The 25,990-nt window shown below is 48.8% G+C and overlaps 1 protein-coding gene across 1 annotated transcript in view; it reads left to right on the top strand.

Moving 5' to 3' along the window:
- Positions 1-6,860: 6,860 nt before the first annotated feature.
- RCSD1 (RCSD domain containing 1) overlaps positions 6,861-25,990 on the top strand; it is a 73,749-nt gene continuing 54,619 nt past the window's right edge. The window contains exons 1-2 of the mRNA XM_045797354.2: positions 6,861-6,899; positions 14,940-15,089. Of these exons, the coding sequence (XP_045653310.2) occupies positions 6,861-6,899; positions 14,940-15,089 (189 nt within the window). The remainder of the gene's footprint in view (positions 6,900-14,939; positions 15,090-25,990) is intronic.

Below are 25,990 nucleotides of genomic sequence, written 5' to 3'. Positions count from 1 at the left end.
TCAGTCCGTGGCTTCAGCGGCTCATCTCATGGCACAGTCAGAGAGACTGAGACAATGTGCACCACTAACACCACTTCTCAGCCCAGTTTGTGCTGCGGAATCCTAGAACCGCCACGTGAGGAACGACCTTGAAAATCAGGCAGCTCAACTCTAGCAAAAACTCTCCGTAAGAGACTGCCTGCGATCGGCGTCTCAGTTCCCTAGTTTTCACCCCTTCTTACGAGATCACAGGTGGAAGCCTCATTGTCATAAAGGTGTTTTCCTAGTTGGTGCTAAATATGCTTTTTTAGATATTTTTACTCGGTGAGTCGTAAGCCTGGTCTTTGACATAAACCCACAGGTGTGGGACCAACGAAGGCGATGTATGATTAAACATGTTCGAGCATGTATGTTTCTACTCCCCTCGAACTTTTTTAGTTTTTTTTAGTTTTAATTGTGGTTAAAATAAAAATAAAATAAAATGTACCCTTTAAACCATTTTTAAGCGTACAGTTCAGTGGTGTTAACTACACTGTTGTAGAGCAGATCTCCAGAACTTTTTCATCTTGCAAAACAGAAACTCTATACCAATTGAATAACACCTCCACTCTCCCTTTCCCCTCCCCCAGCCCCTGGCAACTACCATTCTACTTTCTGTTTCTGTGACTGTGACTACTCTAGATATCTCAAGCAAATGGAACCGTATAGTATTTGTCTTTTTGTGACTGGCTTATTTCGCTCAGCATAATGTCCTCAAGGTTCATACATGTTGCAGCAGGTGACAGATTTTCCTTCTTTTTTAAGGCTGACTAATATTCTGTTGTTTGTATACATATATATACACCACATTTTCTTTATCCATTCATTTGGCAATGAACACTTGGGTTGCTTCTATATCTTGGCTAATTGTGAATACTACTGCACTAGACATAGGTGTGCAAATACCTCTTTGAGATCCTGTTTTAAATGCTTTTGGATAGATCCCTAGAAGTGGGATAACCGGATTATATAGTAACGCTATTTTTAGTTTTTTTGAGGAAACTCCATACCATCTTGCACAGTGGCTGCACCATTTTACGTTCCCACCAGCAGTGCACAACGGTTCCAATTTCCCCGCATCCCCGCCAGCACTTGTGTTTTGTACTTTGTGTTTTTTATCATTGCTCTTCTAATGAGTGTGACGTGATATCTCATTGTGGTTCTAACTTGCCTGTCTCTAATGGTTAGTGATGCTAAGCATCTTTCACGTGCTTGCTGGCCGTTTGTGTATCTTCTTTGAGAAATGTCTATTCAAGCCCTTTGCCCATTTTTTAATTGAGTTATTTCGTTTTTTGTTGTTGAGCCGTAGGAGTTCTGTATATGTTCTGGATATTAATCCCCTTATCAGATATAAAATTTGCTATCATTTCCCCCCCCCCCCCATTCCACGGATTGCCTTTCACTCTGTTGATTGTTGCCGTCAATGTGCAGAAGTTTTAAAGTTTGATGTGGCCCCGTTGGTCTATTTTTGCTTTTGTCGCCTGTTCTTTTGGTGCCATACCTGATAAATCATTGCCAAATTCAATGTCGTGAAGATTTTCCCCTGTGTTTAATTCTAGGAGTTTAGTGGTTTTAAGTCTTATGTTTAGGTCTTTAATCCATTTTGAGTTAATTTTTAAATATAGTGTAAAGTAAGGATCTAACTTCAATCTTTTACATGCGAATATCCCATTGTCCAAATACCACATTTGCTGAAGATGCTGTCCTTTCCCCATTGTGTAGTCTTGGTGCCCTATTGAAGAGCACTTGATCCTATAGACAAAGGCTGACGTCTGGGCTCTCTGTTCTGTCCCACCCACCCCCCCCCCCCCCCGGTCTATGCGTCTTTCTTTATGCCAGCACCTGCTTAGATTACTGTAGCATTGTTACATGTTTGCATGCAGGAAGTGGGAGGCCTCCCACTTTGTTCTTGTTTTTCAAGATTTCGGGGGGGTGCAATTCAGGCAATTTGAGATTCCATATGAATTTTAGGATTTTTTTTCCCATTTCTTTTTTTTTTTTTTAAGATTTTATTTATTTATTTATTTGACAGAGATAGAGACAGCCAGCGAGAGAGGGAACACAAGCAGGAGGAGTGGGAGAGGAAGAAGCAGGCCCACAGCAGAAGAGCCTGATGTGGGCTCGATCCCATAACGCTGGGATCACGCCCTGAGCCGAAGGCAGACGCCCAACCGCTGTGCCACCCAGGCGCCCCTTTTTTCCCATTTCTGAAAAAAAAAAAATGCCATTGGGATTTTACAAGGAAGTGTATCGAATCTGTAGATAGCTTTGGGTAGTATGGATATTTTAGCAATATTTAAATCCTCCAGTGGACAAACACATAATGTCTTTCCATTTATTTGTGTCTTTTTCAGTTTCTTTTCACAATGTTTTGTAGTGTTCAGTGTATAGGTCTACCACTTCCTTGGTTAAGTTTACTCCTAGGTATTTTTTTATGCCATTGTAAATGGGATTGTTGTCTTAATTCCCTTCTTGGATCATCCATTGTTAGTGTATAGAAGTGGAGAAAGGACAACAGATCTGTGTACGTATTCTCTAGGCGGGGATTTCAGAGACGTAAGGGACCAGTATTCTGGGCTACGCGAGGTTTCAAGTGATTGACAAAACACCTCCAGTCTGAGTGGCTTTAAGTCCTTTGCCTCGGGTGCTCCTTTAAAACCAACCCTGGCAGGGCTGCCTCTCAGTCAGTGAAGCGTCTGCCTTTGGCTCAGGTCATGATCTCAGGGTCCTGGGATCGAGTCCCCCGTTGGGCTCCCTGCTCGGCCTGCTTCTCCCTCTGCCTCTGCTCCTCCCCCAACTCGTGCTCTCTCTCTCTCTTTGTCAAATAAGCAAATAAAATATTTAAATAAATAAATAAACAAAACCAACGCTGGCCGTTTACATGTGTGTGTTTGATGGGCCAGCTACTGCCATGAATGGGGACACTCTTCTTGGATCTGCTGAGGCAGAAGAACTTGGAGAAAGAATAATCACCCCTTTCCTTGTAGCCATGAGGGCGCTTTGGAGACCCCAGTCTCTGAGTTGAGAGCTGCTTTCCCTCTTACACTTGAATGAGAGGCAGTAGAAGGGAAAGAAGCCAGGACGGGGGGCGGGGGGGGGGGGGAGGAATGCCCCGATGAGTCTTAGAACAGTGTTCTGTGAACAAAATTCAGACATTCAGCAAGGACGGACCCCTGAATTGCAGCTACCAGCGATTAAGAGGACGAAGTGGGGTCCAGTTGCAAGTGTGAGCTGTGTTGTGGTTCCTTAAGTGAGAAGCTGACTAGGGATGAAAGAAGGGAGAGAAGCTTCCTGAGTGAGAATAAGAGTGAGTATGGCATCTACCAAGTAGACACTCTAGAATGTTGAGGAAAGAGGACATGCCCACACTGGGATCTGAGGTAGGCACAAGCACCATGAAGGGGGGAGGAGGGAGGCTAAGGGCAGTGCACGGTGTTAATGACTTAGGAATTCCTCCTCGGTATTTACAGTGTCTCCTGAGTCATGATCCCCGAGCAAACAGTCACCTTCCTTAGCTCATCAACTGTACTATAACAGTCCCTAAAGTGCGTTCTTACCAGCCCACTTCCTTCTCATCCATCCCAGTTCCCATTCCGGTCCACCAGCCTTACGGTCACCATGACTTGGTGCAGGGGTGTGAGAGCAAATCACCAAGCGGAGACACAGACAGACCCGAGAGACAGAGCCAGACAGAGAATTCATGAAGCCTGAAACACAGCTGCAGAATTAAAACAAAGATGTCAAGGGAACAGAGTGTTCCAGCTGACTTAACTTCCTGTTGATAAGTCTCAGAAGAGGAGGGCTGAGGTCTGGAGTTCTAGAATCGTGGTACAGGGAGGGCAGGGGGACCGGCCGGGATACGGGGGGGGGGGTGGTGGTGGAGGGGACCGCTCTGCAGGCCTGGTCACCCAGGAGTTGGGTTCCCATCTGCAAGGCTCTTGACACTCACTTCCTGAGGCTGGCCATGGTGAGGAGGCTTTCTTCAGCTACTGACGTGCCCAACCTCCAGAAAACAGGATGTTAGGTTTCAGATCTGATTAAGCCACAAGATGCAAATTCCTTCTCCACCCCACCCCCACCCTGCTCCCGATCACGGCCACCCACACCATTCCGACTGGGGCAGCAGAGATGCTTTCGGCCTCCTTCGTTCGTGGCCAGCTGGGCTGCATGAGACCAGATTGGGTGCCTAACCCATTTTCATTGGAGATGTCTGGTCATTCTCATTAGGAGTTCCTTACTACATCCTCGGGTGACCAGACTCATCCTCAAATGAGGAAAGAGATTGGTGAAGTGACTTCGCCCTTCAGGAAGCACACATGTGCTGGGGCCTGGGGTCCCCAGTTCTCGGCACGGCCCCTGTGCCCTCATTCCTTGCAGGTGTGTGGTTGTCCTGTCTCCCTCTCCCCACTCGCCCCATGTCTTTCTCTGTCGCTGCCTGAGAGTCCCATCATGTGCAAAAAGAAAAAAGAAAGACAAAAGAGAAGCAACTCTGCTCAAGGTCAATAATCACCTATTTTTCAGAAGCAAGTACTAAGTGCAAGCACTCCCAGAACAAAACTCTGGGAGCAGCTGGCCCCCTCAAAAGAGGCCAGGATGGATTTAAACGTAATGGGTCTACTCAAAGGGTTCGTGTGTGCCTGGTGCGGCAGAAGCTTATAAACCCGAGGGCTGTCCAAGCTGGCATGTGGCGAACCCTCCTGGCCCTCTCCACCACCCCTCAGCCTCCCGGAGCCCTTCGCTCACATGGTTCTTCCACTCAGAGCCCCCCCATTCCCATCCCCACTGAGTGTGCCTGGGCCAGCTTCCTCTTCCTCTTGCCCCCAGTCCTTCCTCGGGACCCCGGAAGCCAGTGTTAACACTGCTTCAGGATATTTAGTATTTAGCTCAAATTATGATTCCAATGTTCAAGGGTCTACTGTTTACTGCCTTCTCAGATAAATGACACTCTTATAAGATCGGGACATGGTGAGGGCCTCACAGGGCTGAAGGGTATTGGGTCCATCAAGATGAAAAAAATCTTTGGGCGCCTGGGTGGCTCAGTCGTTAAGCATCTGCCTTCATCTCAGGTCATGATCCCAGGGTCCTGGGATTGAGCCCCATACTGGGCTCCCTGCTCAGTGGGAAGCCTGCTTCTCCCTCTTCCACCCCCCCTTCTTGCGTTGCCTCTCTCTCTGTGTCAAATAAAATCTGGAAAAAAAAAAAAGGTGAAGAAATCTTTAAAATTCTCAAATACAGGACACCTGGGATTTGTGAGTTTTGAGCCCCACGTTGGGTGTAGAGAACTTAAAAATAAAATCTTTTAAAAGAAAGTCTCAAGTACTATCACAGGTGAGGAAGCAGGAAAAGTGAATGAAGAGACACGAGTGCAGGAAATGTAATAATGACATACTCCAAAACTGTAAAATCACAGGAAACCCTTTGGCTCTTTGAGTTGTGAGGGGACCCGATGGGGTGAGGCAAGTAAACAAGTTGATTTAACAAGTTGATAAGTGGTAACAGTCAGAAAAGAAGGTCAAATGCTTGACTCCTCCAGAAAAACCCCATAGTTCCTATGCATGAAATCTATGCACTGTTTAAATGAAGGTAACTTAAAACCAGTTTCCAAAAGGAAGAAACACTGCTCAAGTTAGTGAAATTTATTCAGAATGGAGTTATGAAACCCCTTCCTCCTCTCCCCCCCCTTTTTTAGCATGTGCAAGCAAAAAAAATGCAGAATTGAATCTGAACTTAGAATACTCAAGAACTGTTGAATAATGTACAAATGAGGAGAAATATGATAAAGTTGCATCTGTCCTCCAAGGTGAGGCTGCAGCCAAGCAGAGAACTTTATAAGAAGTAGGTGGGAATCATAAGAGGTTGGCTTGGAATTGAGAGGTGTACATGGATGGACGCACGTTGGGAAGGAACGTGCCCCTGGCGATCGTCATTTCTTCATGACACGGTACGGCTCCTGCTCCCATTACTGCTATGTCAAGAACCATCCAGCACTCACCACACTAACCATTCACTGGCCACTATTTTAAGCATTTCCCATGTATTAACTCACTTAATCCTTACCGCTCTATGTGGCAAGTTCCATTACTTTACAGATGGAGGAACAGAGGGGAGAAACGGTTAAGTAACTCGATCAAGGTCACAGTAGGCCCCAGGAAGTCTGGTTTCAATGCTGATCTTTATAAATCTCTGTGCTACCCTCTATGCTACTCCTCTTTACGTTCCTTCTACATTTTTAGGGGGGTGTTCAAGAAATGGATCACAGTGTGGATTATCTGCTTCTTTTGCGTGGGGCCAGTGCCCATTCATTCGTCCAACCCGTACTTACTCACCCAAGTTGAACCCGGCATCGATCACAGACTTTGACCAAGGCAGAATGGAATGTGCCTTCATTCAGCTTCAAGTTCTGTGAGAGGGTAAAGAAAGTAAACAGGCAATTAGAAAGCAACCCTTGCAAAGACAGGAAGAGTACAGGTAGGAGGTGTGAGTGGGAAGCATGTCTGCGTGGGCTGGGGTGGGGGGGGGTGTCCTGGGAGTGGGGGAGGGGCGGCATGGTCAGGACCCTCTCCCTGGGGGAAGCCTAACCCAGAACTGAGGAATGGATGAGAGTTCGCTTTAGGCAAAGGAAGAAACTGTGTTTTGGGCAGAGAACACTCTTTCAGAGACCTGGAGTGAGCGGGACAGGAAAGGGTGCAGAGCCCCACGTTTGAGAGATTGCTGTCTGTACAGTGGGAACTGTGGGGGAGGTGGTGGGTCAGGCTGAAGGCAAGCCCAACAATCAGGAGATACTCGGAAATGACCAGGACATCTTATCCAGACAGCAGTGGTTGGTGGAGGCCGGGGGACCGATGGCAGCGTTTCTGAGTCGGAATGGCAGCACCAGGTCGGTAAAGATGAAGCACAATCAAGGATGACTCCCAGGTTTCTGTCCTAACAAATGGGTGAATAGGGCAGCCACCCCAAGAGGAAAAGAGATACTAACAGGTGGGGACACAGGTTTTTAGTAAATTTTTGCAAAGGTGCACTTTGCTGGGGTTGAAAAATGAGCATGTCATGTGCAGAAAACTTCCCACTTAGGAACTCCTGGGTGGCTCAGTGGGTGAAGCGTCTGCCTTCAGCTCAGGTCATGACCCCAGGGTCCTGGGATCGAGCCCCGCATTGGACTCCCCGCTCAGCTTGGTGCCTGCTTCTCCCTCTCCAGCTCCCCCCTGCTTTTGCTCCCTCTCTCTCTCTCTGACAAATAAATAAATAAAATCTTTTTTAAAAGGAAGGAAGGAAGGAAGGAAGGAAGGAAGGAAGGAAGGAAGGAAGAAAGGAAACTTCTCACTTCATTCTTCGCCTGTTGTCCATGTAAAGAAAGCAAAGGGGATGAGTGGAGGTGGGACTCGGGTACTATTCTTTCTCATAATCTGTTTCACTTTACTGTGTAGAAACATCACAGATATTTATTTTAAGGCCATGTGGGTAACCTCCGGCTTTGGACGAGCTCCTGCCCAATCCAAGACACTGATTCATATTAGTAAATGCCTTTACTGGCAAAACTGCCACAGCACTTACCATTACTAAAAATATCCTAAAAGAAATTGTGTTATGAAATTACTCTATGAAAATATACTTGAAAAAAAAAAGAAAATGTACTTTTAATTCTGTAAATATGATCCACTTTCTTTCTAGAAAAAAATCAGTTCTTTATCTTTTTAAGAATAAGGAAAGAGGGGTGTCTGGGTGGCTCAGTTGATTAAACGTCCAACTTTTGGTTTCTGCTCAGGTCATGATCTCAGGGTCGCGAGATCGAGCCCCACGTAGGGGCTCCACACTCAGCTCGGAGTCTGCTTGTCCCTCTCCCTCTGTTTTTCTCCCCAGCTTGTGTGCTCTCTCTCTCCCAATCTTAAAAAAAATCTTAAAAAAAAAAAAAAAGAATAAAAAAAAATAGGGGTGCCTGGGTGACTCAGTTGGTTGAGGGTCCGACCGTTGGTTTTGGGTCAGGTCATGATCTCATGGGTTGTGGGACGGAGCCCTGGCGTCAGGCTCCATGCTCAGCATGAGTCTGCTTGAGATTCTTTCCTCCTCCCTCCTGCCCTGCTCTTCCCCCTGCTTGTGCTCACCCATTCTCGAAAATGACTAAATAAATGAAATCTTTGGGGAAAAGAAAAAGAATAAGGAAAAATAGAGGATAACCTACGACAGCTGCCTGAGATTCAGACAGGAATTAAGACACTTCAAATTCTGACAGGGATTACTCTAATTTTTTCAAACCAAATTTTTTTCTTCCCCAATAGGTATTAGGTGTCCCACTCTCTTTTCCAGCCCCATGTTCTCCCATCTCTGTTTATCTCTGTACGTGTGTGTATATTTCTCTCTCTGTCCTTCCAGGCCAGTCTCTTTCTCCACATCTCAGCTGAACATCTTTTTTTGAGGAACGCTTCTTTTTCCTGTGCCGGTATATCCGTCTGATTTGTCTTCTTGTAAGTTTGTATCTATCTGAATCATTTGGGTGCTTTCAGCTATAACCAAATACTGTGCTCAAATGTCTTAAACCACAAAGAAACGTATTACTTCACATAAGAAGAAATCCAGGGGATCGTCCCTCTGCAATTGGCCAGTTCAGTGACTCAACAGTCATAGGGTTCCTGACTTGATGACTATTTACTGAAGACTATTGGTGCCTGGCCTTGATTTAGGTACATGGGATATACACGGACCAGAAAAGAAACAAAAATCTCTGTCTTCGTGGAGCTTGTATTCTTGGCTCTTCCCAGCTTTTCTCATGGTGACAAAATGGTTGCTGCAGCTCCGGGCATAGCACTAGATGAGAAAACACCCTATATTTACAGCGCATCTCTTCCTATGTGTTTCTGTATCAGGAAACATACAGATTTCCCCTTTTATCCCATTGACCAAAATCTCATTTATTTCTCTCTAAACCAATTTCTGGCGAGAGGAATGTTATTTCCACAATTGGCTTAGACTACTCAGGATTTACCTCTTTACTGAAGCTTAAAAAAGGGGCACCTTGGGTGGCTTAGTCAGTTAAGTGTCTGCCTTTGGCTCAGGTCATGATCCTGGGGTCTTGGGATCAAGCCCCGCCCCAGGCGGTTCTGGGATCAAGCCCCCCACCCCCCCTTTCTTTCTCCCTCTCTCAAATAAATAAAATCTTCAAAAATTTTTTTAATTAAAAAAAAAAAAGAACACCAATGCCAGGTGCCACTCCCTGTTGACCAGGCATAGATATTTTTTTTTTTCAAATATTTTTTCATTCTAATTTACAGCTAGAGATGAGGTTGGTGTTCAGGGGCTCTGCGTGATACAATAAGGTTGAGAAGGTTTGAGTTTCCTTGTAGGGCTGCATAATTTCCTTCCTAAACATAGCATCTGCCTCAGAAGAAGAAGGCCACAATCCGTTGGGGCCTGCAGACTACCCCCTTGGGGTTTTTGTCAACACGGTTCCTTGGCATCGGTAATCAGACCAGTGTCCTGGCTGGGCTTCCCCCTGCCCCACCCTGGGAGATCCCTGATGGGCCCTTCTCTCGGCTTTGGCTTCGGACATCCAGCCCCTTCTTCAGTGCCCTGGAAGTGAACACAGTCTGTTGTCAGTATCTACAGCCTTTCTCAGTCCAGTTTGGCTCTTCGATTTCTTCTTCTTTTTTTAAATTAAATCTCTCCTCCAAAATCATTAAGATACATATGTTTGCTGCAACCACACAAAGATATTTGTACAAAGAAAGACTTGAATAATCTTCCCCTTCCTGTCTCCATCCCCTGTCATGCCAGAAGACTAGGTGCTCTCTGCCCGTTGCCTCTCTCCCACACCGGGGACACCGGGCCCCTGGCCACCCTGGGGGTGTCTGGGGAGGGGAGGAACAGACTTGGAGGGACTGGGCAGAGAATCTGCTGAAATCAGAGAAATGGGACAATTCAATTCTTCCCCCACCACCTTTTACCTTCATGTTTCAGTTTGAAATAATTTTAAACATTGAGAAAAGCTATAAGGTTAATACAAAAAACTCCCACATATCCTTCACCCAGGATTCCTTACAGTTTTGCCAATTATCCTAATAATTTCTCTTTCCTTCAGTTCTATTGAGGTATAATTGACTAATAACTCTGTAAGATACTTAGAGTGTATGTTGCCGTGATTTGATACAGACTCTTTAATAGGGTTTATAGTCTTTATTAGACTCTATAGTCAAAGGAGCCAACCCAGAACCACACATTGAACCAGTGGTCATGTCACTTTCATCTCCTTCAGTCTAGGATCCTTCCTCGCCCTTCCTTTGACTGTGCTTGAAGGTGATAGACCAGTCACTTTGAGGAATATCTTCCTATTAGTTTCTCCAATGTATCCTCATGATTAAATTCAGTTTATGCACTTTGGGCAAGAATATTCCAGAAGTGATGTTATGTTCTTGTATCCCGTTGGGCAGCGTGTGATATCAATTTGTCCCACCGTTGGTCATATTGACTTTGATCACTTGATTAATATGACGTCTGTTCGGTTTGTTCTCTGTAAAGGTACTTTTCCCCCTTTGTAATTAGTGAGTGCCTTATAAGGGAAATATTTTTAAATTATGTAAAATCCCATTCCTCATCTCATTTTTACCCACTGGATTTAACATCCAATAGTATTTCTTACCTGAAATTATAACTATGGTCATTGTCATATGGCAGTTTTCCTCTAAACTTTGTTTTACATTTGTTTTTAGTATTGTGCTGTAAGAGTTTCTCTTCTCTTACTTGCTCACCTGTTTTTATCTGTTTGGCCTCATGAACTTCTATTTTATTTCACGGGTTTTACCTCATTGCTATCATTATTTCTTTTGATCCTTATATTATCCCCAAATTATCCCAATATCGCCAGTGGGAATTCCTGCAAACAGACTTCTGTGTCCTTTTAACACTCCTCTGTCATTCATTGAGAACTTCCATATTTTCTGTCAAAACAAGATGTGCCAGGCTTATCTTGTTTTTTATCTGCCCCAGCCCTGTAATCAGCCGTTTTCTCCCACCAGCCCTGGTTCCTTTAGTGGAGAACGCTATTTAGAAACCAAGATCTGGGCTCCGTGTGCACTGATTGCTACTGGGGTGTCACTGCTCCTAGGCTCTCTCGGTGGCTCAAACTAAGAAATGTATGTATGTATGTATATACGTTGATATCTACAGCTATCTATAGCCGGCAGACCATGACTTCACTCCACTACCTCCCATTCCCATCCAGCACCAGAATTCATTCTAGTCCAGTCTGGTTCATTCTAGTCCCCCTACCCCAGCCCTACATGTTTGTACCTCCCTTCCCCAGAAACCTGGCTCCCACAGGCCTCAGTATATCAACTTATTTGGTCGATTTCCCTATGTAGCCAATCTCCTGATCCCCGAAGGGCCAGTCAAAAGCCTTCCTCACGAGGGGCGCCTGGGTGGCACAGCGGTTAATCGTCTGCCTTCAGCTCAGGGCGTGATCCCGGCGTTCTGGGATCGAGCCCCACATCAGGCTCTTCCGCTATGAGCCTGCTTCTTCCTCTCCCACTCCCCCTGCTTGTGTTCCCTCTCTCGCTGGCTGTCTCTCTCTGTCGAATAAATAAATAAAATCTTTAAAAAAAAAAAAAAAAAAAGCCTTCCTCACGAGGTCTCCAATCCCCGCTGACTGTCCTCTGCACACTTACACGTCTTCCCTGTGGCTCCACTGCTACCCTGCTGCCTTCCTCCTCAATGTTCCTTCCACACATTAAAAACAGCTACCATCTTCCATCTTCTGCCATCTGGGAAACCGTCTGTTGCCACTCCTAAACACAGAAAAACCCTAAGCCTCTATGCTTTCTTTGCAGTGTTTTCAACTCTGTTCCTCAATGATATAGTCACTTATGGCAGAATTAGTTGTTTTGTTTTTGCCACATTTCAAGAATTTAGGGCTGAAGTATGTGTATGTGTGTGCGTGTGTGTGTGTGTGTTTTAAGTTAATATTTGCAATCATGAAAGAATATTTGTTTCTTGCTCTTAATTTTAGAAGTGGACGATCAACAGCACAGTCTGGCCACTTACTACGAGCTGATTGATTGAGCTCTTGACAATTCTGCTCAAATACTAATTAAGTTACTGCTTAACTTATCACGGCCTTCAATGATCTTTTCTCCCAGTGGGTCTTTTCTCCCATTGGAGACCCATCTGTGGAAAAGGCTTTGCCTTTGATTTAATGACAAAGATTCTACTAATCTGCTCCACTCAGTCAGCTATGTACTCATTCATTCACCAAATAGCCATGGAAGACCTGCCATGTGCCCATGGCTGCCCGTGGTAACATGGGCTCCACGACACACAGACTCCCCTGCCCTGGCTACATCTCTGGTGTTCCTTGTTCTTCGTTCTGCGCTGGCCTCTATTTACTGCTTGGCTGGTCAGCCTGCAAGAGTGTGTGGAGGGGGCGTGGGAGAAAGCAAAGGAAGTGGGTCCTGGTGAGACAACCAGCCCCCCAGAGAGGGAGGGGAACCACCCCTCACAGCCACTTTCCCTTCCCCTTAGGCTGTCAGAGCAACAAGTCACAATCCCAGGTGACCCAGCAAAAAATAGAGTGTTTACCAGCTGGGTTATCTCCACTCTGGCTTCTGGGGATCTTCTGGAGGGTCTGGAGGGAAAAAGAAGGGGAGCCCACCCCCCACACTTGCTCATGGCTGCTGAAACTGAGCTCTGGGCTGTCCCACCCCTCCACCCCTCTCTCTCTATTTTCCATTCCTTCCTCCAGCAGAGGCCTCTCTCTAGGGACCAAAGAGCTCTGGAATAGCTTTCCACTCTGCAGGTCTTAAGACCCCAGAGCATGACAGACGCCGGGCTTGTTTGCACTGTGGGTCACGAGTTCCCGCTGGGCAAGGGAAGGTCTGACCAGGGCGTGGGGTGCAGCTGCAAGGTACTTGGGGCGGCTGTGATGCTATCTGGGCCTAACGGTTTCCTTTGGGTAGGCACTTCCGCCCTCCTGTTTGTGAAGCCAGAAACCTATGCTGGGGCAGCCCCATTCTGAGCCGAAAAGAAGACTAGACGGAGGCAGAAAGAAAAAGGCGCCACCAGTCAGGGTTAGAAGACATGGTAGGAGATGGTGTTCCTAGCACCCGCTCAGTCCTGCACCTTTAAAAGGAAGAAAGGAAAACAGTCAAAAGCACAATTATGCATTGTAAGGTACCAGGAAATTTCCTTTCCTGCTGCCAACTCTGTCCTAGAGCCCTCACCTCTGTGTGGCTGAAATGGGAGGGGACTGGCCCTTAATTCCTGGGGGAAGGGGGCCCTTTCATGGGGCCCCAGGATGCCCTGTTCTAAATAAAAGAAATATCTGGTCCCTATACATTTGAGCTTGTACACAAAGCTAAGCATTATAAAAATAGCTACTGTTCTCAGAGTGCCAACTAAACTGTATACGTGAGGAAGCTGAGGATCAGAGAGGTTAAGTGATTTGTGAGAGGAAAGCCAGCTAGGAAGTAGCAGAGCTGGAATCCAACGCTCAATCCGTTTCTGAAATCGAGGCCTTGCTCCTATGTTCAGAACTGGAAAACACTTCGGCATTTGGGCTGTCAGTGTTTTAGAAAGTCAGGCTTTAGAAGGTTCTATGATAGGAAGAAGGTCATGTTTCTAAGACTGGTACGCAACGCAGCAATCTAAGCGCCTGAAAGACCAAGGGTGGTTATTGGGAAGAAGAGCTGAATCAGAGCTCTTCTTCCCAGTGTGAGCAAACTCTCCACTTGTTTGCTTTACGGGATCCTCCGTATATTTCCCTTCACAGGGCTCACCATTGCCCACCCAGCTGTTGCCCTCTGACACTGCTCGCCCTCCCAGTCCGGGGTGAACTTGGGTGAGGCCTTGGGGATGGGGGCGGGGCGGGCGAAAGCCGTAGGACATGGAGGCATCCCTCCCCGCCAGCCAATCCCCTTCCATTCACAATCCTTGCACGTATCTCCCCTCTTCTGTCTGTCCTGGGGGGAGAGATCCAGAAGGGGCACCTAGGGCTGGTGGCCAGTACGCGCAAGCTGGTAACCGGAGAAGATTCCAGGTCCCATGTCCCTCCCACGCAGCCTGCCGGAGGGCTGGGACAGCCCTGGGGGAGGGCTGCTATGCTGGGTCTTATGGGAATCGGATGTTCAGGATGCTGCCCTTTCCTCTATTTAATAGGAACGGCGAAAAGCCCCTTTAGCAAGCAGCCTGCGGGAGCTGAAATTCCCACAGAATCCAATGCATCAATTACATCAGGGGAAGAGAACAAGATTCAGTGCTACAGGGAACTTGAAAATCCTTGCTTGGATTCCTTTGGTCCCCCGCCCCGTACACAGATGAGAGATGGATAGATTGATAGGGGTTTCCTGCAAACGTGCCACTGCACGTGGAAAGAACAAGAGATGAGACAGGGGAAAGGTGGTCCTGTCGGTTCCACGCTGAGCGCGGAGGGCTAAGTTGGAACAGCTCGCGTCCTGGGGCCGGGAGAGAACACAGCCGCATCGAAGGTCCTCTCACTCCCACGCAAAATGCCAGGAAACCCAGGTATGACATGAATGCCATCATTTTTTTTTTTTTTTAAGGAGAAAAGAAAGCAAGAAGGATGCACGTAAAGGAAGGAAACAGAAAATTGGGGAGATAAAAAGAATAAAAGAACAGCTTTAACTTTTTAAGGCACGAAAAAGGCATTTTCTAGGAGCGCCAGGTTGAGAAGGGCGGGGACCCGGGGCCAAGACCGGGGTCCGGCGGAAAGTTCGCGAGGAAGAGGGGCCAGACGGCTGTCCCATCCCCATGTTTGGGCAGATTAATGGAGTCGTGACTCCCTCGCTCGAGTCCTGCCCTGGGAGGGGACAGTATCTGTTTAGATTTGTGTCTAAATTTAAACCCTGATCGCCGGCCGCCCTCCCCCGCTCCCCACCCCTTCCCCCTCCCCCGGCCTCCCCCTTCCTCGTGAGCTCGCGCAGGGCCGGGCCGCCCGCAGTCCCGAGCGAGGCCGCCGGCGCGCCGCCGCCGCCCCCCTGCCCTGCGCGCCGCAGCCCCGGCCCGGCGGGCGCGGGGAGCCGAGCGGACAGCGAGCGCGGCCGCCGCGGAGCCGGCACCTGGACGCCATGGAGGTAACGCGCCTGCGGGCGGCGGGGCGGCGGGGCGCACGCAGCTGCGGGGCTCGGGGCGGGAGCGCGGGGCTCCGGCCGCCGGGGGAGGGGGTGGGAGATGCGCCCGGGACACCTCGCGGGCGGGCGGGGCGGCGGGAGGACCCCCGACGGAGGGCGCAGGGGCCCGGGGGCCTCCGGGGGCCCCGGTGTGGGGTCAGGGATCCCCGCGCTTCAGAATTAAGAAGTGAGGTGCGGCCGCCTTCGTAAAGGGGCAAACATGTGGGCACAAAATAGCGCCGGAGCGGCAGCCCCCGAATTTGGAGAGATGCGTACTGAAAGAGAAAGAGCAGGCGACGTGAGGCGCCTCTGTGCCAGGCTGGGCGCTTCCCTTTTCGGCTGAAGATTGACCTTTAGGGGAGGCCTCTTGCTTCCAAGTCCCTCTGTGGCCGTCACATCTCCTTTCAGAACTTTCTGAAAAGCTCCCCTCGTGGGCAGACGGCATGTTTCTGATCAAACTTGAGACTCCACGTATGTCCCTGGCTTCTGAGACTGGCTGTGTCAGAGGGTGCTGGCCGCATCTGTGGGGTGCTCCAGGGTGAGGCCCACGGCTCCTCTGCGTGGCTTTTTCCTGGTGCTGTTCCCACCTCCGTGGGGTGCAGGCGCCACCCTCCCGGGGAGAGGGCCCGGTGCATTCCCCTGTCCCGCCCTTCTCCACGTTTCGAGGCTTCTATAGATTTCCCCCTTGAAATAGAGACCTGACATTTAGCCCTCAGCCAATCTTCGCGGGGCAGGGCCTTTGAAAAAGCTGAAAGGAGAAGGTGCCAGTGCTCTGTAGCTTCCAGGGTAATTCCCAACCACAAGCATAAGGGAGACTGTTTCTCCTGAGGCTGTAGCCAGCAGCAGTCAAGACTCACAGGGTCCCTCCCTTCCCAGCCCCAGGCTCTGCTTGGGAGCCCTGGCTGGCTCTCCGGAGCTAGACCCCTGCTGGGCCTTGGCAGCCCCTGTGACTTCTCCCCTGGGCACTAGGTCTGTCCTGAGCAAGCATCCTGCGTTCAAGCCTCCAGCTCGACTGGTTGTCTTCAAGGAACAGGGAGCATCTTCAGGCAGACTTTAGAGTGTGGGATCCACCCTGCGGAGAAACACTGGCAAGTCAGGGGCAAAGGGCTGGGGAAGGGTGGTGGGGACCACACAGCTGAGCTCAGCAGGTGGTGTCAGAGCTCAAGGCATCAGGACTCTCTCTGACTGGCTACAGCTTCAGGCCAGAGGAGGGCGATGGCCAAGGGGGGCGCCCAGTTTGTGGAGGGGGTGAAGGAAGACTCCTACAAAAGGTGCTGGAGAAGTGGCTTCCCTCCTCTGGGAGAGTACAGGGGCCTCAGGCCCTAGGCTAGGGGTTCGATATGAATTAGGACCCGTCTAATCTCTTGCAGAAACGGATTGCGGATAAGAGCAAAGCAAGCCTTAGGCTTAAAAGCATGTTGCTGCTTGGGGGTCAAATGCGTGTGTGAATTTTGTTCTAGGAAGACACAGAGGGACTCCTTCCACAGAGCCACTGTCTTCTCCCTCAGCTGAGGAAGGAACGGTGTGTGGTAGAGACCCTGAAATTGTCACCTGAGCAACTTCCTGTGTGGCTTGGGGCCGGGAAAAGACAAGGCCCTCCGGTCTATAAAGGGAGACGTATGGTAACTGCTGGGGGATTTTACCAGGATGGGGGCTGGGGGGGAATTGCTCAGCCAGCCAGGAAGCCTGTCAGTTTGCCCTGGGCCTGCCGCTGGGCACGGACTGCTGATTGGCAGTGACTGCTTTTGAAGTTTCTTTGTCAAAACGAATGAAGAAAGAAGTGCAGCTGCTAGCCCTGGAAAAGGAAGTAAAGAGGAAACCGAGAGGCTGGGGAAGTGACGATGCGTAGCCAGGAAGTAAACTTTTTATGGTGGGACATGATATGCTGGAGTGGGATTTGGGAACTCCTGACAAATCTCAGAGTAAACCCCTCTTTTGAGTGATGGAACCCACTTTCGAGGTGTGAAGGCACCACCCTATTTAGGGAGAAACTGAGTTATATGACTGCTCAGTATTAGGAATTCGAGCCAGACCAACAAGGCTTACTCAATGTTCATTCTCTAGAACCCACTTACCTATTGGAAGTGTTTGGGAAATCTGTTATTTTTTTTTTTAAGTCACTGTTCCCAATATCAATCATTACTTCAGCCCTCATTAAGCCCTCTGGAATAAACAAGATAAAGATGTCTTTTAAAAGCTCACAGTGCAGCAGGGCAAATGAGACTTACTCAATCCCGTCATGTATGTGTTTTCAAATGTGGAAATGGCAAATGGATGATACCGCAGATCATAAGTATTCTGGGGTTTTGAGGTGAGACCTGGCAGAAGCCTTGAAAGAAAGGTGGGTGGTGAGGAGGAGAAGGCATAGGAGTGGGTACAGGGAGAACATGCCAGCTTTGTTCAGGAAAGTAGGCCAGTTGGCTGGAGAGGAAGGTAGGGAAGCAGCGAGAGAAAAAAATGAAAGTAATAAGATAAAAACCACAGGGCCTCCAAGTATAGTGGATGCTGGCCAAGTGGGTGAGTGGGAGCTGGAATCCAAGCCATCTGGAGGAAAGGGTTACTTTTTCTTCATACAAAGTCTTCTTGTCTAGCTGTGCCCCCAAATGGGTGCCTTTTTCTAATTCAGACAGAAGCCAGCTACAGGCCTCCAAGGCCAGATAGTGGATGACCCCGGGTTCTACTCCACGGACAGTAGGAAACTCTGCATGGCCTTTAGTAAGATGGCGGCCATGAGTGAGCAGGGGAACCAGGCTGAGAAGCTTCTCTGAGTGTCCACGCAGATTCCAACTTCAAGAGAGAGTAAGGATGGGAAAAATGGAAGAGTAAAGACCATGTGTCAAAGGAGAAACCAGAAATGACATCCATGTTTGAGCTCACCAGGGTGCCCAGGAGGGTGGAGTTCCCCTGAGACACCAAGGAGAATACTGCAGCTTTTACGTAAGCCTCCAAGCCTTTTGTAAGCAGGATCTGCCCCGTTGGTCTTCCGGTCTCCAGAGATTATCACAGTGCCTAGAATTATAATCATCTCACTTCTCGAGAAAAGTTCGCTTGGTAAATGAATGAACAGAAACAGGGAACTCCTTGACATCTCAGTGCACAGCTCCAGTGCCTTGGCTTTGGGAAGCCTTCCCAGATGCCCTCAGACTCTGCAGCTCTCTCCCCCAGCACTTTGTGCAAGCTGGATCCCAGTACTAGGCCGCTGGCTCTGCCCAGCTGGCCCTCTCCCTAGAAGGCCCAATAGACACTCGTTAAATGCTTTCTGAATGAGTAAATAAATGATTGATGATGGCAGATTTTTCTTTAAAGCAAGGTTTAGGTATATTGGTTTTGAAATGCCCAGCACTCCATGAAAATACAGGCCTCTCAGGATGCAAATAGGACTCTTCTTTAGAAGAGCTAATGGGGGACACCACTGTGGATAAGACCCGGGGAGAGAGAAATATATAGTAAAGAAAGAGCTGGAGACTTAGGACATCCAAATGAAATGAATACTCTTAGTTGTTTAACTGTAAATTGCAGGCCCTACCAAATAGCCTGAGAGTGCTTGCAAAAAGTTTAATCTTCACAGACGAAATCCTTCGTTTGTTCAATGAATAGTAGGCACATGAAAATTAAACTTATCTCCCACAACCACGTGTCTACTATTTAGTTGAACATATGAAGGATTTCGTCTGTGAAGATTAAACTTTCTTGCCACTGAACAGATAATTAATTCCTAATTTAGATGGCGACAATTAATGAGCCCTCTTCTCTGAAGCTACATCAAGTCCTTTCCAGATATCATTTGTTCTTCATCCATTTATTCAGTATTATATTGAGCATTTATTACATACTGAACCTTGTGTTTGAAATGTTACGTAAAAACTACTGGGCTATCATGTCTTTTCCTCCTCGAAGACTATCATTATTACTGACGACGAGAGAGAAAGAGTGGGAGGGACAGAGTGTGTGTGTCCCCGTGTATATAATGTGTTCAGTACTTTTTCACAGATTTTTTTTTATTTCATTACCTTTTTTTTACCACGATATCACCAACAGCCTCTCACTGAGCCATATGTTGGCTGCTAGCTTGAGCTTATGGGTCATAATTAGGGATTGCACAGCCTCTGGAAGCTGGGGTTTAGCTTGGAGGACTTGTGGGCTTGCCCACATATGCTCGCGTTCCTATGTGGCTCCGGGGTGCTCCGCGGGACCATCAAAGTACCACTGGCTTCCACGTAGCCAACACCTTTCATTCACTGGCCTGCAATGACAGGGGAAATGGGGGGGGGGGCAGTCCGACTGGAAGGGCCCAGGCCCCATCACAGGAGGGGTGAGTGTGCATTCCTGGGATGGAGTCAGGTTTCAGAGCCTGATCCGCAGCATGCCTCCTTGAGGCACAACGAGCCAGAGCGGGGTTCCGTGGGAAATCTGAATGCTGGCGGCTCAGCGGCCCAGTAATCTTATCAGGGCCACAGGGGAAAGCATTTGGGTTCCAGAAAATCTGAAGGCAGCCCTGCCTTCCTCTAGTAATAGCTTTACGTTTGCAGCCAGCTTGACCACCCTACTCGACTCACTAGAATCGAAACATTTCAGAGCTGTGGGTGGAAGGAAACCTTCTCTAGCTGCCCCCGCCACGTTGGGAGGGAGAAAACAGAGCCGCCAAGGCTGCTGGGGGCCCTTGGAAAGCCAACGGCTTGCAGTGTCTCTCATCCGGGGAGCAGTGCAGCCTAAGCCTTAAGAAGGAAGATCATCAGTTTCATCACAAAAGCAGTATCCCTCAGGTTTGGCCTTCGGGGTGTGATGTAGACATTTTATCTGTCTGTGCAAAAGAGGATGCAAGGATCCCACTGACACAGGGCTGGGGCTTGGTGGCCGCCATCAACCTTACTGCTTCAGGACTCATGTCCTGAATGGATCTGCCCTCGTACCCTGGTCATTTGGGCAGTGAGCTCCCCATCTTCTTCCTTTCGGGCTTCCTGAATACCTGTCTTCTGGGAATTATGGAAAATGCCTAGCTCGTGAGGTCCCCCAGATCCTTTTCTGAGTGGAGAGGCTCCAGCCACTGCCATCCCAAGCCCCAGTAGCTCCCTGGGGAGGTGATGGGGACATGCACCACATGCAGGAGGCACTTCTGAGATGCCATCAGAGCCCATCCTTAATAGGTAATGTTGGAGCCCCCAGGCTGGAAGCACAGAGAAATTCCAAACATTGGAACTCGACAGGCTCTCCAACCTAGAAATCGAGCGTCTGCATTGTCAGATGTCCCCAGCCCTTTGTTTCGAAAGTGCTTCTGCCATATCAGGGCCACCCTCCTGGCCTCAGGGTAACAATCACATCTCTTTCCCTGACTGGCTCTTCTATAATCGATCGCTAACAATTCACAAGACACCGCACCCTCGCTCTTTAATTAGATCCAACCGACAGGCATTGAGGCCATGCCCTGGGGACACAAAGATAAATGCCTCACTCTGCCCAGGCTTGAAGACCTCAGGCCTAGGAGCAGGGCAAGCACCTAACAGGTGAGGGCAGAACACAGGTCTGAGCTCGCAAGGACAGAGGAGAAGCGGTGTACCCAGCCCAAGGTTCAGGGGGACTTCCTGTTAGACGCAATTTCTAAGTTAGGTCTTGAGAGATGAGGAGGCGTTCTAGTGCAGAAAATTGGAAGGAGCATTCCAGTCAGAGGGGATGACAAGAGCAAAGCCTCTGGTGCTAAAAACAACAGGGTGTGCCTGGGGGAACCCCCCGCAGTTCATTCCTGGAGGACAAAACAAGATAAAGGTATTTGAAGTTGGGGGGCTGGGTGGGGGATACAGAGAAAAATACAAGTTCCAGCTCCTGCCTCAAAGGAGTGCTCTTCTATTTGGGGAAACAAGATGTACACACATGACATGACATAAAAAAATACAAGATTAGTATCTTGATACGCTGTCAGGTATGTAGGAGTTCAAAGTCAGCTTCACTAACGGCAGCTAGAAAAAACTTGCTCCCTCGGCTGGGGATTCCCCCCCACCTCCAGTGTGGCAGCCCCCCGCCTGCCCTGGGGGTGCACGACCACGGGGATTTCAACCCTGTGATGAGGGGCTCTGCCTTGGACCTGCACCTACACACTCTGGCTGAGGAAATCCATCTGAAACATGCTCCAGGCCCCCAGGGAATGCCTTTGGTCAGGCTCACCAAAGCCACCCCGCTGGCCCTCTCCTCCATCAGAAAGAGGCCTCCGGGAATAACCACATTCCCGAAAAACCTCCTCATCCCATTCACACCTCTACCTGCAGCCCCAGCTCATTCCTCCCACCCTGGTCGCACATCCTGTGCACAATCTGAAAAGGCAGCGTTTCTCCTCTTTGGCCCAAGACAGCGCAAGGACAAGCTGAGGTGGGCCCGGCAGCAGCCAACCACACACACAGCCCGGGCTGGGCCCCGCAGATCAGCACAGCAGAAACAGGAAGCTGGGCCTTGCGGCTGCTATTACACAAACCCAGCTCCCACACCAGAGGTCACCGAGCATTTACATGTCACCATATGCCACAGAGGGCTGCAGGCCTCCTCGGGGCCTCCCCTCCAGACCCCCACCCGCAATAGTCCATGCCAAGCACATGAGCTAAAGGGACAGCTCTCCCACCCTGACGGGGCCACCCACCCCCACCTCACCCCACCTCTGAAATACATCCCCAGGCTTCAGGTCCCTGGCTCATCTGGCTTTTGAGGTGCGTTTTGATGGAAGCTGGGAACTCATTTCTGAGCATTTCAGTGTGGGAAGAAACCCAAGGCTTGTCTTCAGGGTAGTGACTACCACTTGTTGAATGCCTACTAAATACAGATATTTTGCAAAAGTTTATCTTTTTTCGTCCTCATAAAGTCCTGTTACCTCTGTTTTCTAGATAAGGATGCTGGGGCTTCAGTACGATTAAATTATGTGCCCAAGGTCCAACCTTGGAACCCACCGTGTTGGGTGGGATCCCATGGCCCCATTCTTTCTCCTGCGCTGGAAAAGCTCTGGCCGCCCCTCTAAGTGTCTGTGTGCTCACAGGGAGACCACAGGCCCCTGGGCCCAGCCGGTCCTCCTCCAGCCCAGGGCCAGCCCTCAGGGGAGGCCAGGCGGCTCAAGGCACGGGGGTGTTAAGGTGCGGCAGAGATTCACTCTGAGCCCTCACGACCTATCTGAAAGGTTTCGGCTGTGTCTCTGGGTGAAACTAGTGCGAACATCTATGGCCAAAAAGGAAGTTTAAATAAAAATGCAATTTGAGGGGCGCCTGGGTGGCACAGCGGTTAAGCGTCTGCCTTCGGCTCAGGGCGTGATCCCGGCGTTATGGGATCGAGCCCCACATCAGGCTCCTCCGCTGGGAGCCTGCTTCTTCCTCTCCCACTCCCCCTGCTTGTGTTCCCTCTCTCGCTGGCTGTCTCTATCTCTGTCGAATAAATAAATAAAATCTTTAAAAAAAATAAAAAAAATAAAAAAAAATGCAATTTGAAGGCTTCGAGTTTTGAGAGCAAGAAGGAATGTTAACAATTTCTCCAGTTCCCTTCGTTTTAAAGATGAGGAAACGACACAGAAATGCTTTACCGATGGTCACACTTTAAATCAGTCAGTGGCGAACTCAGAGCTAAGATGAAGGCCTCCCGGCCCTCCACACAGGAACTTTCCCTGTACATGGCGCTGTAGACCCATGTGTGGAAGTGAGCTCATCGCTACTGCCTCACTGCCCCATTTCTGTGTAGCGTCTCCTTGAGGCTCTCCCAAGTCCACACTGGTGGTGTTCCGTTTTCTAGGCTTTAGCTAGCAAGCACCGTTATCTTGGGGGATGACACAGGCGGGGACAGGAATGGCTTTTATTGTCATTCTTCTAGCTGGTGAGGGCAGGAGACCCAGAGCTAAGGCTGGGAGGCCCAACCCCCCAGGTACAGCGCTGTACCTTGTTCCTACGAGCCTTCCTGGAGGGGTCTCCCTGGGAGAGCCCCTCACCCCTGTTTCCCAGTCATGCCTGAATACCCTCCGGAGAACCTGAACTGAAGTCCTCGACAGGAGAAAAACAAGGTTGGTTCCAAGCCCTTGTGTTTTCTAGGGGACGTGACTGGGAGACGCAGAGAGACGGGCTGTCCCAGGCTACAGCAGAATGCCAGAGGGCTGCCCACATGGAGAACTAGAACCAGTGGAGTGGGCAGGTAGACGAGTTTGCTAGAACTGCCATCACATGGCTACAAGCTAGGTGGCTTAAAACCACAGAAATTTATCCTCTTGGTGCTGGAGGCCAGATATCCGAAATCAAGGTGTCCCAGGGCCGCATTCCCCACCGAGGCTCTAGGGGAGAAATTGTTCCACGCCTCTTCTAGCTCCTGGCGTTTGCCGGCTTCCTTGGCCTCTGGCCGCTGTGATCTCTGCCTCACGCTCACTTCACCTTCTTCTCTGTGTGTCTCTCATAAGGACATGGGTCATTGGATTTAGGACCCACACTGATAACCCAGCATGATTTCCACATCTCCAATCTATAACCCTTTTACTAAACAAGGTAACATTCACAGGTTCCAGAGAGTAGGGTGTGATCATATCTTCTTAAGGGGCCACCATTTAGCCCACGATAGCAGGCAACTTGCTGTCCATTATAGGGGCAGGGGACTTGGGGATTTGGCAGGGTGAATCCTTGGTGTCTTTGGTTAGTACGGACCATATTGTGACACCACCATCCTGGCACTGCCCTAGAGTGAATTACGAATGAATATTCATTGAGGTCTGTTGTGTGTCTTACTTCCTGCCTCTTGGGCTGCCTATAACATCCATAACGGGGTGGGTCACAAACACAGTTCTTTCGGGTCAGAGCCACAGTTGGGAGAGGAGATTTGCAGGGTGCTATGGAGCATTTCCATGGGGCTATAAGGATTATCTCCCCCTGGTCTGGTCTTTTCCCAATGAGATAAATGTGGTGTTAGCAGGCTGGGAAGAGCTACTTAAGATTATCCAGGATCATCCCTCCAGAAAGGATTGTGCGTAGCAAGATGGTAAAATTGCATTTTGTGTGATCTCATTGGATAATCTGCTATCAAACACCTTATTCTTGCTTCATCCCTTTATTCGTGTGGTTAAAGACATGTTTTCAGCATCTATGGGAGTTAGTCAGACACAGTACCTGCTCTGAGATCCATACGGGCTAAAGGTGGAGAGTGGGCAGACATGGAAGGAATGATACCAAACAATGCGATGGCCAACAGTTTGGGGGCACACGTGATGACAGGTAACTCTGAGGGTTAGGACAGGCTAGCGTGTGGCTGAAAACAACACAGGTTCATTTCTCTCGTGCTACGTGTCCGTCAAGAGAGGGGCTGGGGGCTCTGCTCCATGTCGTTGTCGTCCTCCCTCCGGGACCCACGTTGACAGAGTATATGCAACATTGTCAGTTGTCATGGCAGAGGGAAGGAAAGTTCTAGAGGCTCTGCACCGGCCGTGGCTCTGGCCTGGAAGGATCAGAAATAGCCCACAGCTACACTCAACCACAGGAAAAAGGAAGAGCCATCCCCCCATGTGCCCTAAATGATGAGAGCCGAAAGTGTTTCACGAACATCATCGGTGTCCTGGCGGAGTCTTACTAGACTTCCAGAGGAGCTGATCATTGAACTGGGTCTGGAAGTAAGACTGTGTCTTTCAGGCTGACAAAGGTGTGAAGCCTGAGGAAGAAAACTTGTATCTGTGCCCCTCACGCTCATTCACTGGAGACTTACACAACTCTCGTGGTTGGAGATATTCTTCCTGATTAAAACGAAAGCTGCTTCGCAAGCACCAAGAATGTTCTCAGTGATTTTAATTCTTCTTCGTGCTTTGGGGCATGTTTGGAGGGGCAGGTAGGTTTGAAGGGAAAGTCATGGGGTGAACATACACCCCATTTCTATGGGAAGATAGACCAGTGAAATAGAAACATTAGGTGCAACTGTTAACAGTGTTTCTCGAAGAATATGTAAGTAGAGTAAAATGTTTCTCAAACATCTTAGCCCTGGAACAGCCAACTCCACAGACCATGCCATCAAGGGCTTATAACCACCCATTTTGATTTCGAGGTGTTCCCCCCATAGTGAACAGGGAATCTATGCTTTTTTTCCTGCATGCAGTTACAAAACAGAATTACAATTTTTGTATAAGCCTTATACATAAGCCCTGCCCTCTGTGCTTAAGGAAAGGGTTAGTGAGAGCCCGCCAATAACATTGGAATTAGGCGGTGGATTTTGAAGGGAATAGTGACAACAGGCTGCCCTCTGCCCTCTCTGTCCCCTCAGGTTTTCCTTCTCTGATTATTGCATCTGGAACAGGCCAACAGGGTTGCTGCATGAACAAAGAAACCATGATACCTGAATTCAGGTCCAGAGTCAGTAACTACTTTAGGGCCCTGGTTTGTGTCTCCATCTGTAAAATGGGTACCCGCTTTACTTGCCTTCTAGGGCTGATTTGAGAAGGAAGTAGGCTCATGTGTGATTTAAAAAAATTATGAAACTGCCTTGGAACATTAAACTGTCCCATGGATATAAAAATCATGGTGGTATGATTATGAATATTTATTGAGTGGATATTGTGGAAAATCATAACATCCCTGAATGTGTCTTCTGTAAGAAGGTTCTGGTGTTCTCTTTGCCTCGTGGAAGGTGGCAGAGGGAGTGCAAAAAAGGTGACATTGGTGAATATGAGCGGAGCTAAGGCTTCCACTGTAGGTCAGAAGATGCACAGAAGAGACACTGGTCTGTGTAATGGTAAGAAGGAAAATACGATTTTACCGTGCGTTCTTTTTAAAGCATTCTCCCATAGCTCTTGAACTAAATGATAAGCTCTTAAAATCCCCATCATTGGCACTAGTTATCCTACAATGAGCATAGTAGGTATTCAACACACCCTTTTGAATGAAGGC

The sequence above is a fragment of the Ursus americanus genome, chromosome 2 (assembly GCF_024610735.1).
Source record: "Ursus americanus isolate L20-20 chromosome 2, mUrsAme1.1.p, whole genome shotgun sequence".
Taxonomy (NCBI): Eukaryota; Metazoa; Chordata; class Mammalia; order Carnivora; family Ursidae; genus Ursus; species Ursus americanus.
Note: the sequence above shows the minus strand (reverse complement) of the source record. Positions and strands in the feature narration are given on the sequence as shown.